Source organism: Herpailurus yagouaroundi, unplaced genomic scaffold (assembly GCF_014898765.1).
Source record: "Herpailurus yagouaroundi ecotype Mexico unplaced genomic scaffold, PumYag 142, whole genome shotgun sequence".
In the NCBI taxonomy this organism is placed as follows: Eukaryota; Metazoa; Chordata; class Mammalia; order Carnivora; family Felidae; genus Herpailurus; species Herpailurus yagouaroundi.
The window spans coordinates 51,032,396-51,051,140 of record NW_024412397.1 but is presented as its reverse complement, the minus strand read 5'-3'; the positions used below and the strand labels follow the sequence as shown (position 1 = coordinate 51,051,140).

The window sequence follows — 18,745 nt, the reverse complement described above, 5'->3', positions numbered from 1 at the left end:
ACCTGTCTCTCCCTGTCCTTTCAAACTAGGGACAATAGTTTCCCACTATTGTTGATCAATGGGTATTTTCACAGCCTTTATTTATTGCTCCTCTTGACCCTGCTCATGGCACTGTAAATAGTCCTTTCACTAAACTCTCTTTTAATGAGCGAACAAAATGTGGTATATACACAGAATGTGATATATTCAGCCTTAAAAAGGAATCAAATTCTGAAACATGTTACAACATGGAGAAACCATGGCTAAGTGAAATAACCCAATCACAAAAAGTCAAATATTGTACGATTCCACTTACATGAGGTGTCTAGAATAGTCAAATTCATACAGACAGAGAAAGTAGGATAGTGATTACTCAGGGCTGGGGGTAGTGGAATAAAGAGTTTAATGTGCACAAAGTTTTAGTTTGGGATGAAGAAAAATTCTGGAGATAGATGGTGGTAGAAAACAATGTGAAGGTGGTTTTTTTTAATGTTTTTAAATTTATTTTTGGGAGAGACAGAGCACAAGTGGGAGAGGGGCAGAGAGAGAGGGAGACACAGAATCCAAAGCAGGCTCCAGGCTCTGAGCTATCAGCACAGAGCCTGACACAGAGCTTGAACCCACAAACCGTAAGAGCATGACCTAAGCCGAAGTCAGACGCTTAACCGACTGAACCACCCAGGCGCCCCCATTACCACAGAACTATACACCTAAAAATGGCTAAAATGGTAAATTTTATGTTATGTATATTTCATCATATATACAACACTCTCTTTAGTTAAGTCTTTTGTTTATGTTACCTGTTTTCTTGTCAAGACCCGTACTGATACCTTGATTTACCATAAATTCCTAATTCTAAAGATTAGAAAGACTGCCACTGTCAATTTGTGTAGCAATTTATAGTTTATTAATTATCTCCACATAAAATATCCCATTTGATATTCAGGCAAGAAATCAAATTGGAAAGAGATAGTAGGTTAAAAAATACTATCAAAATTTAAGTTCACTAACTACACAATCAAAAGAAATATGTTTACTTACTTAATGTTTACTTAATATCATGCACACAAAACACACTGTCCACAAAATAACTTTTTAAAAAATAAGAAAAAAATACCTACCAAGCTTTTATCCACATTGGGGCTACTTCGGTTATCATTAGGATTTGCTGAAGATAAGTATCTGAGAGAAAAAGAGTTTTTAGAACTAAAAGAACCAAAAACCTCTTCAATATTCAATAACCGGTAACATATACTACATACTTATTTTTTGGTTTAGTATTGTGCTTGTTCTTCTTTTGAAAAATTGAGTACAAGTTCATGACTCCTTATTTTATATAAAGATTTTATGTAAAGATACATATGTATAAAAGTGATATATACATTAAATAAAACCCCCAGTTAGGTCAGAGCAGCACTCTGTAATTATATACCTTACTATCCCTGCAGCCACACATATGACTATTCATACCAAGTAGGATAAATAAAAACTATAAATAGTCTCGAGTTAGTTCAGATTAGGTTTTCGGCCATGAGAGCAGGCTATGGCAGCTTTTGCCACCAAACAAATCACTAAAGTATTTAAAGTTTTTAGAGCTTTTTGCAATAGGGATTGGGGATAAGGAATTGTTGATTTCTACAGAAATGTGCACAGCTTTTCTCTCTGCCCCAAATTACTCTTCAGCCAAGAATGATATTGCCTTTCTGGGCAAAAAAAGAGCTTTTGCCTAAATAGTTAACATAACCTAAGTTCTGGTGATGTCTTGCTAACCTTTTGAGACTCCAAGGCTTTATATTGACTATAAAGGTAGGTAACATATAAGATAGTAGTGATCTTTAGAAGTCTTTAGATATCTTATGAGATTTTTAAACACATCTAAATAGATCATATGAAAAAGATTTTCTAAGCTCTCAAATGTTATATAAAGGTAAGGTACTAGTGCTGCCTTTTCTACTGCTTCTGCTACTTCCTCTACCATACTACAACTACCACTATTAATACTTCTACCATCACCACCACTATAGTTGCCACCGTGGTCAATCAGTAGAACACTCTCAAAAAGATATCAAATAGCTCCATATACTTCCTAGCTGTTTTAGGGCAACTGATAATGCACTACATATTCACTACTAGTAAAAAACAGAAGATAAGTTCCTTTAAGAGTGTTCTAAAAAAAAAAAAAAAGGAAAATATGCCATTTTTATGTTTTCCTTGGAAAATTATTCAGATCAACTAGAGAATAAAATAATCAGAAGACAGTTTTTAGGCACTGTGTAGCAGGTTTGTAGAAAAAAGGTCTCATGTAACAAATGACAAATTCTAGATGTAGTACAATTTCATTCCATTAACTACTGTCTCAGAAATTCAGTGTGAGATTCCACATTATGTGATGTAAATAAAAGCATATGGCAATGCCAGTAGAATCTGAATTAGATAGGAAATCAGACCATTTTCTAAGAGATCTTCTAAATTTTAATATGCTATATAAGTTGAAGTTAATATTTAGCCTCTGCAAAGTTAATAATATAACTTTCTCAAAATGCAGCACTGGAAATTAAGGACACCAAATGTACGCATCCATTCATTCTTTCACTCTCCCCCCCCCCCCAAAGATCTTTTGTATATTACATTGTTGCTTTCATATAGAATCTGGTCATTTAGATAGCTCTTTATGAGTGGTTTTAGATTATTACAAATGTATCTAGAAGTTTAACCTTTAGACTATTAACAATCTTTGTTCATTTCGCTGTATTTCAGCAATAAAGATCTCTACCCTTGGTAACTGAAAGTATGTTTCAGGAGTAAGAATTTCAGAAGTTTTCTATTTCATGCCAATAACTCAAATTATACTTACATTTTATACTAAGGCTAATCAGTATTTTGCTGATTCTTTAAGATCAACCACACCTTCGACCATGTTATAAACAATTACTAAACAACACTATATTATGCAATAAGGTGGTGGTACTGAAGAACAGAGTACAATTTCTGTTTTTGAGAAACTCAGAAATTAGTTTGGAATATGCAACATATGGATGCCAGGAAAAACTAGAGAACATAATCAAGTATGTGACAATGTACTACAAATAGTATGTATAATGTTTATTTAATTCAAGATTACTTTTATATCAATAAACCTAAAAAAAGTGATTAACTGATATAACTACATAAAATCCAAAAACACTGGGGGGGGGGGGTGTTTATATCAACATTACAACTGTTCAGAAAGCAAGCCAGAGGATAACTGATAAAAGGTACAAAAATATAGACAGGAAGACAGAAAGAAAGAACTCTTTAGCAAAAACCACTCTGAAAAACTTGTCTGTGTATTTTTTTTTCCTCTGTGTATTTCAATATAAAATAGCTACAATGTCATATTCACGAATATTGTGGGAAAAGGATTAAAATACTGGACTTTTCTTAGAATCAAAGTCAAGTACTACCTGCCTGGTTGGTGATACAACAAAAAGTGTTCAGTACTATCTTACAGTTGTATTATTGGAGAAATCTCATAAGGCAGGACTAATCTGCCTTCCTGTTTTCTAAACTTGGCCTGAATAGGGTCTTATAAAAAAGTTTTGACTAAAATGACAAAATGCTACACTTGAAAATATATCCACTTCCTCACTAGTGTACGAGCATCTTAAGAGAAGGTACTAATAACTATATCTTATTCATCTTTCTCCCTGCATGCTTATTCATCTTTTTCTCCCTGACAAAAAATAAGTTGGCAAATATGTTTGTTTGAATGAATGAATGAATGCTCAACATACTGAAATTATGTTAAATGTTTAATTTGTTTCTCATATCGATTTGAAGACTAAAGCTAACATTAGCTCATACTAATAACAGCTAACACTGAGTGCTTATTCCATGCAAAGCATTGTTCTGTTCTACTGTATTGATATAATGAACCCTTACAATAATCCTATGAGACAAGTATCATCATCATTGTCATCATCATCATCACCATCCCTATTTTTGAGAAAATGGAAGCACAAAAGGTTGAAGTTATTTGCCCAAGGTCACAAGGTCTAAATGCTGTAAGATATGGTGAATTCATTTAGTGGTTTCTGGGGAGGGATCACTTAATTTTTGAATTACTAAAGCTTACAGGCCTTTGTAACATCAATATAGTGATGATAATGCTAGAAAACTATATGTTCTTCCAAAGTGTATCATAAAACCAGAATTCTTTGGATAACAAGATTAACTAAAATATAAGTATTAATAGAATCTTTTATTAATTACTGTAACTTTTTTTTTTAACGTTTATTTATTTTTGAGACAGAGAGAGACAGAGCATGAAGGGGGGAGGGTCAGAGAGAGGGAGACACAGAATCTGAAACAGGCTCCAGGCTCTGAGCTGTCAGCACAGAGCCCGACGCGGGGCTCGAACTCACGGACCACGAGATCATGACCTGAGCCGAAGTCGGCCGCTTAACCGACTGAGCCACCCAGGCGCCCCAATTGCTGTAACTTTAACAAATATATAGTGCATCATTCAGTAAATGATTTCTGAAACACAATATCCTGATCATGGATGAGTCTAAAAGAAATGAAATATGGAATAATACAAGTATCATACATCACTGAAAAATGGCATATTAAGATATCTCTTCATATACCATTAAATGTTCTTAAAGTGACTTTAAGATATCCCTAAGAAAATAATAGACTACAAAATTAGTACTTACCCCTAAAATCAATGTTTAGCATACTTACCTACGATTGCTATAATACGTAAATCCTACAAAAGGTAACTGATTGCCAACAAAAGCTTTAGGTATAGGGAATGTTTCTTCATCTCCTTTATCTTCTTCCAAGTCATCAAAATTACTTGTATCAATGTCGCTACTTAAATCAGGTACAACTGGCGCTACAGCTAAAAATGGAAACAAAATTAGTAGTTTACTTCAAATTTAATATAAAAATAAAGTGAAGCAAAGATTCCATACCAACTACTAAGTTTCTTACATACAAATAAGTTGCAAACCAAATTCCAAATGGGTTGAATCCTATTTCACCCAATTTTATTAGGGCTATTAATCAACTGATATTGACCATTACAATTCTATGAAACAATCATCTCCTATAATTATCATCTATACTTCAAGTTTAATTTGAATATTGCAAGTATAAAGGTTTTAGAATATACCATAATATAAATATGCAAAAACAGTCAGGACTCTACAAAAGACTTTGCAGAAACCACAGCATAATAAATTGTACCAAAACTGATTGATTTCAAATGAAACAAACTAGAAATCAAGGTTACCTAGACTCTTAGTAGTCCTGGATATAACATTTGGTACTGAAATATATTTATTAATCTAGAATTTAAATGGTTAGTATCCACCCCTCCCCCCAACTCAATATCTCTATAAGACTAAGTCACAAGGAGCAATGTATTTTGAATTTTATTTTCAGTCTAGCTACCTTCCCTGAATCAAGTCATTAAATGATGACTCCATGAGGTATTTATGAAATGGCTGTTAGGAAAAGAGGGTAGAGATACAAAACATGCACACAGAATCTTCAAGAGTTATAAATGTGATGGAGAGCAAGACTCATAAAATTTTTTTTTATTTATTTTGAGAGACAGAGAGAGAGCGTGTGCTCGTGCACTCACAAGTGGGGGAGGGGCAAAGAGAGAGAATCCCAAGCAATCTGCATACCAGCAGCACAGACACCAACATGGGGCTCAAACCCAGGATCTGTGAGATCATGACCTGAACTGAAACCAAGAGTCAGACACTCAGCCAACAAAGCCACCCAGGCCCCTCATCTAATAGGTATATATGGCAATGCTTAAATCGTCATAATATGGGAGAAAATAACATGAAACTAATATTACCACTATTTTATTTTGGAACTTGAATAGGCTACAGAGAATACACCTAAAAATACATTTTAGAGAAAAAGCTTTTTAAAGATACAGTAGTATTAATAAAACATTACGGAAGTATCAACTAAACATTGAATAATTATTTTAGATATAATCATCTCATGTTTCTTTAAACAAGATGAAGATGAGCAACAAAAAATAATTGACCTGGTTTCACAGTCTTAATCTTTTATATAAAGGAATCATTTTTCTAATGAATTATCTGGGTATTCCAGGCAAGAAATAACTATTGATGCGCATCACAGATACAGTGAAGTATCTGATGAATCTGAGAATGAAACATATTTAACCCAAAGAAGCTATAATATTAACTAAAAATGAATGAGAAAAGACCTTTTCCACCATTCTCTCTTCTTAATGACCAGGAGAACTGCAGTCCTGACTAGACAATTCTAGCTTCCTAATACTACTAACTGCCTAATTTGTAAAATGAAGTGGGAGGAAAGTTGCTTCTTCTTGTAAAGTATGTAAGCCAATTATGGTCTTGGCATAAATTGTACTTTTAAACAGTGGTTCTCATTTTTAAAACAACTTTGCCCCCCTGTGGGACATTTGGCAATGACTGAGCTCCTATAACTGAGGGAGGTATGCTCCTGGCATCTAGTGGGTAGAGACCAGGGAACCACTAAACATCCAAGAAAGTTCAGGGTAAGCCACACACAAAAAGACTTATCTGGTCTAGTGTTGAGGCTAAAAACCCTACTTGAAAATTATCATATAAGAATGATTTTAAAAGGAAGCAGAGCATGCTTGGTGATTTTTTTCTTGCTGTTTCAGATGTATCTAGTCTTTTCATAGATAACACAGTAGGGGCACCTCGGTGACTCAGTTAAGCGCCTTACTCTTGATTTCAGTTCAGGTTGTGATGTCATGCCCATGAGACTGAGCCCTGTATCAGGCTCCGCACTGAGCGTGGAGCCTGCTTAAGATTCTCTCTCTTGTTCCCTCTGTCCTTATCCCCTGCTCACATGTGCTCTCTCTCAAACATTAATAAATAACTAAGGAAATACAGATAACATGCCATTTCAGAACAGTTTTAAAATGGGACAAATTCTGTTTAAATTTTGAGGTACAAGTAGGGGAAATCCTGGGAGAATTATAAAAGTAATATTTCTTCTACTTTCAAAGTAAAACATTTAGGCTTTATAGATACCATATAATCACATCAGAACTAATAAATAAGAGTAAGTATAAAGATAGCTTTACAGAATTACCATTGATATATACAGTAGTCTATTTATAAAAATTTACCTTTCAATAAATAACTGGGAATATAGGAACCATGTCTGTAAGAAAGAATCCAGGTGACGCCATAAAAACATGGCAGAGTAAGGAACTCTAAGAAGCTACCTTTCCACTGAAATAACTATTATGCAGGCAAAAACTATCATAAGCAACTTTTTCATAACTCTGAAATCTAAGAAAAGACTTGCAACAAGCAGGGGAATGTTTAATGAAGAGAGAAGCTAGTAAATGTTGGCATTCCGGGAACTGTAACTGGCTGACCAATGAGATAATAATGGGAAAGGAACTTCAGGGGTCACACATGACAAAGAATACAGACTTTGTAAAAACAGTCTGGAAAAGTCACTAAACAAATGGATGACTGAAGCCCACAGCAAGCAATAATAGCAAACCTGGAAGGGGAGAAATCGGATTTCCAGAGTTTATAACACTGTAATATTTATTATGTCCAGTTTTTAATAAAAAGTTACAAAGCATATTAAGAAACAGAAAAAGTAAGGCCTATTCACAGAAAATGACAGAAAAATCTCTGAGGAAACCCAGGTATTAGATTTATTAAACAAAGACTTTAAATAAATTGCCTTAAATGTGCTCAAGGAAACCATGGACAAAAATTAACTGAGGAGTATGATATCTTAACAAACAGAACATACCAAAAAGGAAAAAGAGGGAACCAAATAGAAATTCTGGTACTGAAAAGTACAATAGCTAAAAGTAAAAATGTACAAGGGTTCAACAGCAGATTTGAGTAGGCAGAGGAACCAGTGAACTTAAAGATAGGACCACTGAAATTATCAAGTAGAGGAAAAGAAGCAAACAATGAAAAAGTCAACTTTTGGGACACCATAAATCATACCAACATATACATTAGGAAAGTCCCAGGGAAGTAGAGAAAGGGGCAGAAAGAATATTTAAAGAAATAATGGCTCCAAACTAACCAACTGATGAAATTTAAGAATCTATACATTTAAGAACTCCAAGTAAGAAATTCAGATCCACACCATGACATGTTATAATAAACGTTGAAAAGACAAAGAATCTTGAAAACAACAGAAAACTGACTTATCATACATCAGAAATCCTCAATAAGATCAAGAGCCTATTTCTAAGCAAAAACATTGAGGGTCAGAAGGCAGTGGAATGACATATTTTAAAGTGCTGAAAGAAAACAACAGTCAAGCAAGAATTCTATATCCAGCAAAATTATCTTCAAAAATGCAGGGAAATTAAGATATCCCCAGATAAAAGAAAGAGGAGTTTGTTGCTAGTAAACCTGTCTGGCAAGAAATGTTAGAGTTTTTAAGGTTTAAATGAAAAGACACTAGATACTAACTCAAACCTTTACAAAGAAATAAAGAAATAAAAGTAACTACACTGATAAATGTAAGAGCCAGCTTTATATATTTTTGTTATATAATCTACTTTATTTTTATTTTTATTTTTTTTAAATTTTTTTTTCAACGTTTTTATTTATTTTTGGGACAGAGAGAGACAGAGCATGAACGGGGGAGGGGCAGAGAGAGAGGGAGACACAGAATCGGAAACAGGCTCCAGGCTCTGAGCCATCAGCCCAGAGCCTGACGCGGGGCTCGAACTCACGGACCGCAAGATCGTGACCTGGCTGAAGTCGGACGCTTAACCGACTGCGCCACCCAGGCGCCCCTATAATCTACTTTAAAAAATAAATAAATAAATCCACTTTTCCCCCATATGACTTAAAATAAAATGGGTAAAATAATTATAAATTTATGTTAATGAGCACAGAATACATACAGATACAATTTGTGACAACAACAGAGAAGAAACTAGATCTGTATAGAAGCAATTTTTGTATGCTTCTGACAGTAAACTGTATCAATTCAACCTAGACTGTTATCAGTTTAGGATGTTAAATATAATCCCCAGGATGATGACACTAAGAAAATGACAATATATGGAAAAGGAATTAAGAGAGGGAATCAAAACAGTACACTATAAAACAATCCATTAAATACAAAAGAAGGCAATGATGTAGGAGATGAGGAACAGAAAAAAATCAGACATACAGAAAATAGAACAATGGCAGATGTCTTTACATACAGTATTCACTTTAAATGTAAACGAATTAGTCACTAATAAAACGTAGAGATCTGAAAAATGGATTAATAAAATTGATCCAATTATATGCAGTGTACAGACACTCACTTTAGATCCACAGACATAAAAATGTTAAAAGAATGAAAGATATTCCATGGAAAAAAGAGCTGACGTGGCTATACTGACATCAGACAAAATCAGTAAAATGGTTAGAAGAGACAAAGAAAAACAGGACATATTGATGACATTGATAAAACGGTCAACTCATCAAGAAGGTGCAACAATTATAAACAACACATTAACAACACAGCTCCAAAATATTTGTAGTAAAAAATGACATAAATGGAGAAACAGACAGTTCTAAAATAATGGGGTCATCAATAACCCACTTTCAATAAATGAACTAAACAATTAAACAGGAGATGAATAAGAAAATGCAAGACTTGAGCAACATCATAAATGAATTAGATGTAACAGACGTACAAAGCTCACTCCACCACCAAGAGCAGAATACAAACTGCACATGACACATTCTCCAGAACTATATGTTAGATCAAAAAAACAACTTAAGCAATTTAGAGAGACTGAAATCATACAAACCAGCCACTATGGAATGAAACAAGATCAATAACAGAAGAAACACCAGAAGGTTCACAAGTATGTTGAAAATAATATGCTTTCTTTTTTGTTAAGTTTTTATTTAAATTCCAGTTAGTTTATATACAGTATAGTATTAGTTTCAGGAGTAGAATTTAGTGATTCATCACTTACATATAACACCCAATGCTCATCACAACAAGTGCCCTCCTTAATACCCATCACCCATCTAACCCATCACCCACCCACATCCCATCCAGCAACCCTCAGTTCATTCTCTATAGGTAAGAGTCTGTTTCTTGGTCTGTTTCTCTTTTTTTCTTCGTTTGTTGTGTTTCTTAAATTCCACATATGAGTGAAATCATATGGTATGTGTCTTTCTCTGACTTATTCCACTTAGCATAATATATTCTAGCTCCATCCACACGTCATTGCAAATAGCAAATTTCATTAAAAAAAAAAAGTTACTTATTTATTTAAATAATCTCTACACCCCACGTGCGGCTCGAACTCATGACCCTGAGATCAAAAGTCCACATGCTCTTCTGACTGAGCCAGCCAAACACCCAAAGATTTCATTCATTTTGGTGGCTGAATAATATTCCACTGTGTGTGTGTGATATCTTCTTTTTCCATTCATCAGTTGATGTACATGGGGTTCTTTCCACAATTTGGCTACTGTTGATAAGGCTGCTGTAAACATCAGGCTGCATATATTCCTTTGAAGCAGTATTTTTGCATCCTTTGGGAATATACCTAGTAGTGTAATGGCTGGGTCATAGGGTAGTTGTATCTTTAACCTTCTGAGCAAACTCCATACTGTGTTCCAGAGTGGCTGCACCAGTTTGCATTCCTACCAACAGTGTAAGAAGGTTCCCCCTTCTCCACTTCCTTGACAACATCTTTTGTTTCCAGTGTTGTTAGTCTGCGCCATTCTGACAGGTGTGAGGTGGTATCTCATTGTAGTTTTGATGTGTATTTCCTTGATGATGAGTGATGTTGAGCATCTTTTCATGTGTCTGTTAGCCATCTGGATGTCTTCATTGGAAAAATGTCTATTCACGTCTTCTGCTCATTTATTAACTGGATTATTTGTTTTTTGGGTGTTGAGTTTGATAAGTTCACTATAGATTTTAGATACTAATCCTTTGTTGGATATGTCATTCACAAATATCTTCTCCCATTCTAAAGACTGTCTTTTAGTTTTGTTGACTACTTCCTTTGCTGTGCAGAAGCTTTTTATCTTGATAAAGTCTCAATAGTTCATTTTTGCTTTTGTTTCCCTTGCCTCCAGAGATGTATCTAGTAAGAAGTTGCTACAGTTGATGTCAAAGAGATTAAAATAACATATTCTTTAAAAAAAAACAAACAAACAAGGAGTCAAAGAAGAAATCACAAGGGAGATTAGAAAAAATGCATTGAGACAAATAAAAATGAACAACAACCAAAATTTAAAGGATTTTGCAAAAGCAGTACTCAGAAAAATTTTAGTTGTAAATGCCTATGTAAAAAAAGGAGAAAGATCTCTTGGGGGATCTGACTTTTTTTTTTCAATGTTTTATTTAATTGAGAGAGAGAGACAGAGAGAGAGAGAGAGAGAACAAGAGAAAACAAGCGGGGAGAGGGGCACACAGAGAGAGGAAGACACAGAATCGGAAACAGGCTCCAGGCTCCGAACTGTCAGCACAGAGCCAATGTTGGGCTCCAGCTTGTAAACTGCAAGATCATAACCTGAGCCAAAGTCTGTCGCTTACTGACTGAGCCACCCAGGCACCCCATAAGCATCCAACTCTTGATCCTGGCTCAGGTCATGATCTTGTAGTTCAAGTCCGAGTCCCACATCGGACTCTGTGCTAATGGTGCAGAGCCCACTTGGGATTCTGTCTCTCTTCCTCTCTGCCCCTTTCCCTCTTGTGTTCTCTCTTTCAAAATAAATAAACAAACTTAAAAAGAGAGAAAGAAAAAGGTCTCAAATCAATAGCCCAGCTGTCACCCTAAGGAACTAGGAAAAAAGAGCAAACTAAGCCCAGAGCTTAGTTTGGAAAGAAACAACCGTAAGGAAAGAAACAACAGAGATTAGAGTAGCAGATAAACAAAATTAAGAATAGAAAATTAATGGTGAAATTAACAAAACCAATAACTACTTTTTAAAAAAGAATCAACAAAATTGACAACAAATCTTTTAGCAGACTAAGGGGAAAAAACAGAAGACACAAATCAGAAATGAAAGTAGTCAAACTTCAAGCTGTAGTCCTAAGCTATAATCATCAAGACAGTACAGTACTGGCACAAAAACAGACACTCAGATCAATGGAACAAAATAGAGAATCCAGAAATGGACCCACAAATGTAGGGTCAACTAATCTTTGACAAAGCAGGAAAGAATGTTCAATGGAATAAAGACAGTCTCTTCAGGAAGTGATGCTGGGAAAACTGGACTACTTCCTCACACCATACACAAAAATAAACTCAAGATGGATGAAAGACCTAAATGTAAGACAGGAAGCCATCAAAATCCACGAAGCCAAAACCTCTTTAACCTTGGCCACAGCAACTTCTTACTCAACATGTCTCTGGAGTCAAGGGAAACAAGCAAAAATCAACTACTGGGACCTCAAAAAATAAAGCGCTTCTGCACAGTGAAGGAAACAATCAGCAAAACTATAAGGCAACCAACGGAATGGGAGAAGATATTTGCAAACGACATATCAGAAAAAGAGTGAGTATCCAAAATCTATAAAGAACTTATCAAACTCAACACCCACCCCCCCCAAAAAATATCCAGTGAAGAAATGGGCAAAAGACACGAATAGACACTTCTCCAAAGACTACATCCACATGGCCAACCAACACATGAAAAAATGCTCCACATCACTCATCATCAGGGAAATACAAATCAAAACCACAATGAGATACCACCTCACACCTGTCAGAATGGCTAACATTAATAACTCAGGCAACAATAGATGTTGGTGAGGATGCGGAGAAAGAGGATCTCTTTTTGCACTGCTGGTGGGAATGCAAACTGGTGCAGCCACTCTGGAAAACAGTATGGAGGTTCCTCAAAAAGTTAAAAATAGAACCACCCTATGATCCAACAACTGCACTACCAGGTATTTATCCAAGAGATATGGGCATGCTGTTTCAAAGGGGCACATGCATCCCAATGTTTATAGCAGCACTATCAACAATAGCCAAAGAATGGAAAGAACCCAAATATCCATCGATGGATGAATGGATAAAGAAGAGGTGGTATATATATATACAATGGAGTATTACTCGGCAATCAAAAGAATGAAATCTTCCATTTGCAACTACGTGGATGGAGCTAGAGGGTATTATGCTAAGCGAAATTAGAGAAAGACAAATATCATATGACTTCACTCATATGAGGACCTTAAGAGACAAAACAGATGAACATAAGGGAAGGGAAACAAAAATAATATAAAAACAGGGAGGAGGACAAAAATATAAGAGACTCTTAAATATGGAGAACAGACAGAGGGTTACTGGAGGCAGTATGGGAAGAGGGATGGGCTAAATGGGTCAGGGGCATTTTAAAGAATCTACTCCTGAAATATTGTTGCACTATGTGCTAACTTGGATGTAAATTAAAAAAATAAATAAAAACAAAAAAGAAACAAAAAAAAAGTTTTATAGCAGAAGGGAAAAAAAAGAAATGAAAGTAGGGACACAATTACCAACCTTTTACAAAGAGTGAATAAGATCAGGAAGCTCATGGAATATCTGCCAAAATTCAAGCTATTTTGTACCCTGCGACCACACCATCAAGGAAGAGATGGTGAAGATTAATTGCCATTATAACTTGTAGATATGTAAGTGGTAAAACTACGAAAAGAAGTATTATTTAGAAAAGGTATGCAATACTGCCAAAGAAAATTGGAGTGTCAAAAAAGTTAAAAGGAATTATAACTATTATACAATTTTTTAAAGCTTAGCAGGTCAGAGAGGTCAGTTCACAATAAAAGTATTCTTGGCATTTTAGGGGTGGGAAGTAAAGAAGGGGTAGGAAGAGGGAAAGGGAAGCAGAGAACAATAAGTTCTACAGACTTCAATTTTTCTTTCTTTCCTCTTTTTTTTTTTTTTTAACAATAACTATAAAATAGGAGCCATTAGGATTAGGAAAAGATAGCAAAGTGTTTATGTTAAATCTAAGTACACGATAGCAAAATCACAGATAATATAGATTTTTAAAAAGATAGAGAGGGGCGCCTGGGTGGCTCAGTCGGTTAAGCGTCTGACTTCAGCTCAGGTCATGATCTCACGGTTTGTGGGTTTGAGCCCTGCATCGTGCTCTGTGCTGACAGCTCAGAGCCTGGAGCCTGCTTTGGATTCTGTGTCTCCCTCTCTCTCTGCCCCTCCCCCGCTGATGCTCTGTCTCTATCTCTCAAAAATAAACATTAAAAAAATTTTTAAAAAAGAGAAATAACACTAATACTAATAAAGTCACCTAATTATAGAAATTCTTTAAAGTTTGATTTAAATCAATAAAGTAATTCATTTTACCTGTTCTTTAAATTAATATAAACAGTTACATTAAAGAGGTATAACAATATCATAAAATGCCATTGATTTGGACTCCCCAATTCCACTAGAAGAACTTTTGTTGGTTTGACCACTGATGTTTTCCTAGTGCCTGCAATAGAATAGTACTCAGAATATAGCAGATGTTCAGTATTTGTTGACTAGGTTACCCCCTCTCCTAATTAATACCAGTTTTTCAGTACACTAAATAAAATATATCCTCCCTACTGTTTAGAGCGATTTACTCCGTGGTTATTCTATGGTTATTTATGCATCGTTTCACTCTGAAAAATAATTTAAACCAATATGAAAGATACTTTGTTATTTTCTTCAATCGCCTTTTAAATTTTCTTCAGATTATAATTGTATCTGTAAGCTTTCAGCTTTCTTAAACTTCTAAGAGCATAGCTTGAAAAAAAAACCCACAAAATTTTTCAGTGCAACGATTCATCATCCCACTGTCTTCATCCTGGTCTTTACATCAGTTTCTCATGCAGCGTAAAGACAATAATCATGTCACATTTACTTGTCAGGAGGAGGAAGTTCTCTATTTCCCAGTATATAACTATTAATAAATTCTGAGGGTCAAGATGCGCCTGTAGCTTTTCCACATAGCAGGTCGTTCAGTGTCTTTCTTTGTAGTAGTATAATTTTTTTAATTCCTCCAAGAATTTATTTCCCCTTTTCCCTCTCAGTCAACTGTATAGCCTGTATACAGTGTATGTGCTGTACCTGAAGGCAATATAACTGTTACTTTAAAAATATTTGATAACTAGGATATTTCACTAATGTTGGCAAAACTACAAACTGCTTCTTCAAAATTAACAAGATTCATTTCTTCTAAGCTTTCCCTCACAGTCTCAACTACACAGGGAGTCATTAAGACAAGTATGTACTACCTATTTAATTTGTAACTGTTTCTAAAACCACACAGCTGAATTTATTTCCATTATTACTGTTTACTGTTACTGCTACAGCAGGAAGTTAGGAACTGGTATATATTATCCTTTCTGTGAACAGGGAAAAAATTCCTGAGACTTCAACAGGAAAAAGATGAATGCTTGGCCTTCCAAATCCACAAAAAGATGTTGGTCAACTTTGGCACCATTATAATTTTTAGTCCATTATGTTAAACAAGGTTTTCTGTGAATCATTTATAATTTTAACTTTTTTTTTTAAGTAGGGCAATGTCCTAACCTGACTGAAAATGAACTTCTTGCACACTACATATTTTCATTTCTGAACTGCAAGCTGCAAATCTGATGGAATCAAGTATACTGTAATTTCCTGTATCTACATACAAATTAAATTCTGGTATTTATCAATAATAGAACTTTGTATTTTATATTTTAAGTTTAGTAAAAACAAGATAACTTGTCCTTTCACAGGAAATATATTTTAATTTAAATTACCCTTTATTAACTTTCTTCACAATGAGATATTTTAATACTAAGACAAAAGGCAATTCAACAAAGATCAAATATCAAAGCATGACTGCTGAGCCTAATTCCACCTCATTTATATAATATTTCATCTTGGTATCTCAAATGGGATATAAAAGAAGTAGCAGTACTATTTTCCCAATATTATCAAATAGTCTCTCTCTAATTAGGGTAGGATAATATACATAACCACATCTGTGTACTTTAGATTTTTATTATACACATATATTAGCATGGAAGTTTCAACAGATTATTTACTACAACTACTTTTGAATATCCACTGTATTGTTCAAGAAAAAAATAACTTACTGTCTCTGAGTGTTTCCCAAGCCCACTGATCATTTTTGAAGAAAAGATGTCGTTTGATTTCTTCCACACCATTTCGTCCTAATCTCACCTCTCTGAATAGAGGGAGAGAAAAAAGTTACTAATCATTTAAGATATTATTATAACCTGTCCAGATATCTTTGTGGACATAATGCTAAATCTGTGCATGATGATAAAAATAGTTTTATGTCACCTTGAAATTACATTGGTTGTCAGTGTAATTTTCAGCTGAAATTTAAAAACTAGTTGAAGACAGAATCCTGAAGAATTTTTAAAAATATGTATGAGGGGGTGTCTGGGTGGCTCAGTCGGTTAAGTGTCCAGCTCTTGATTTTGGCTCAACTCAGGTAATGATCTCACGGTTGGTGGGTTCAAGCCCTGCATTGGGCTCTGTGCTGTCAGCTTGGGATTCTCTCTCTGCCCCTCCCCTGCTTGTGCTCTCTCTCTCAAAATAAACTTAAAAATTCATACATACATATATATATATATATGTATATATATATATATATATATATATATATGAAAAACACAGACTTGTTGATACTCGATGACTTTTCTATTGACAACAAAAATACTGATAAATCACTTGCCTTGCTTCATTAGTATCATGAATAAAACAGTGCATTTTCTTTTTTTTAATGTTATTCATTTTTTAGAGAGAGAGAGAGACAGAGCATGAGCAGGGGAGGGGCAGACAGAAAGGGAGACAGGGAATCCAAAGCACACTCCAAACTCTGAGCTGTCAGCACAGAGCCCGACATGGGCTAGAACTCACGAACTGCGAGATCATGACCTAAGCCAAAGTCGGGTGCCCAACCAACTAGTTCACCCAGGTGCCCCATAATACAGTGAATTTTCTTGATAGATTTTCAAAATAGTGGTAGTTATACATTTTTTGCAACCAAGAACTTTACACCAAAAGCTCAGAAAGACATCTTAAATTTAAAATTTCCATTTAATACCCTATTATAAATATTTGTGACCAGTCAAAAACCAATGACAACTAATTTTTGACATTACTACAAAACTGAGTTTTAATGGGACAAATTACTGACTCCTGGCCTCTTAGGTGTACACAGAGATAAAATGTTTAAAAATGTGCCTTTAGCTGATTTGGAAAGGAGAACTCAACAACTTCTGTTCTCTACTAGAGTGCTTATAAACAAGAATACCCCGAATTCCAAAATTTTTCATGAGTTAAAAGATAAATTGCTTTTGATATAATGTGACATCTTTTTAAGAAGCTTTCACTGGGGTGCCTGGGTGGCTCAGTCAGGTAAGCCTCTGACTTCGGCTCAGGTCATGATCTCCCAATTCGTAGATTCAAGCCCCACGTCAGGCTCTGTGCTGATAGCTCAGAGCCTAGAATCTGCTTTGGATTCTGTGTCTCCCTCTCTCTCTGCCCCTCCCCTGCTCACACTTTGTCTCTCTGTCTCTCAAAAATAAATAAACATGGGGTGCCTGGGTGGCTCAGTCGGTTGACAGTCTGACTTTCGCTCAGGTCATGATCTTGCAGTTTGTGGGTTCGAGCCCTGCGTCGGGCTCTGTGCTGATGGCTTGGGAGTCCGGAGCCTGCCTCAAATTCTGTTTCTCTCTCTCTCTCTCTCTCTCTCTCTCTCTCTCTCTCTCTCTCTGACTCCCCTGCTCCCGCTCGCGCTCTCTCTCTCTCTAAGAATTAAAAAAAAAATTTTTTTTTTTAAAAGAAGCTTTCACTGACTCTCCCAGGCTGGATCAGGAAACTTCTCCATGGTTGTATGGCACATAAACAGTATTAAACTCAGATCCCCGCGTCAGGCTCTGTGCTGACAGCTCAGAGTTTGGAGCCTGCCTTGGATTGTGTGTCTCCCTCTCTCTCTGCCCCTCCCCCACTCATGCTCTGTCTCAGAAATAAACCTCAAAATGTTTTTAAAAAAATAAATAAACATTAAAAAAACCTGTTTTCTAAAAAAAGGTTTCACTGACTCCCCAGGCCAGATCAGGGAAACTGTCCATGGTTCTATGGCATATAAACAGTACTAAACTCAGAGTACTTATCTCTCTGTACAATAAATGTCTCATTCGCTTGTCTATTTCCTCCAAAGGACTATGAGGTGTATATCTTTTTCATTTCTTTATCCCTAGCACCTAACGTACAGCATAGTACTTATATTTATAGAGTACATATATTAAATGTAAAAATTTGAAAGACTGTACATTTCAAGCTCTAAAGGAAAAAATGAAGGACAGTAAGTTTATTTTAATTATAATGAATTTAAAATTGAAACATATCTAAAAGCACTAGGCCTCCCAAATATTTAAATTAACAATATATAAACATAAATATCAAACATAATCTTAGTAAGTCATTTGGTTCATGCTTAAAAAAGTATACCATAAGGGTACACAAAATATGCCATTTTTGTTTCTAAAACACATACATGCATATACATTTATAAAAAGGCTTACTGAATCAGAAAGACATCATACCAATGACCATCTCTAGAGGAAAGGAGGTAGGAAATAAATACTTCTTTATAGCTTTGCACTATTTACTTAATTTCAACAAATATACAGTCATACATAATTAAATCTTTTTTTCCAGCTCTGAGGTACATTTGGCAAAATCTTAAGATATGTAGAGTATAAA

At 35.1% G+C, this 18,745-nt stretch overlaps 1 protein-coding gene across 3 annotated transcripts in view; it reads right to left on the bottom strand.

The window, feature by feature from the left end:
• ROCK1 (Rho associated coiled-coil containing protein kinase 1) overlaps positions 1-18,745 on the bottom strand; it is a 163,409-nt gene that overhangs the window by 78,472 nt on the left and 66,192 nt on the right. For all 3 annotated transcript variants that reach the window (XM_040479259.1, XM_040479261.1, XM_040479260.1), the window contains exons 9-11: positions 16,102-16,193; positions 4,705-4,864; positions 1,101-1,161 (exon numbers count right to left, since the gene is read on the bottom strand). In XM_040479259.1, the coding sequence (XP_040335193.1) occupies positions 1,101-1,161; positions 4,705-4,864; positions 16,102-16,193 (313 nt within the window). The remainder of the gene's footprint in view (positions 1-1,100; positions 1,162-4,704; positions 4,865-16,101; positions 16,194-18,745) is intronic.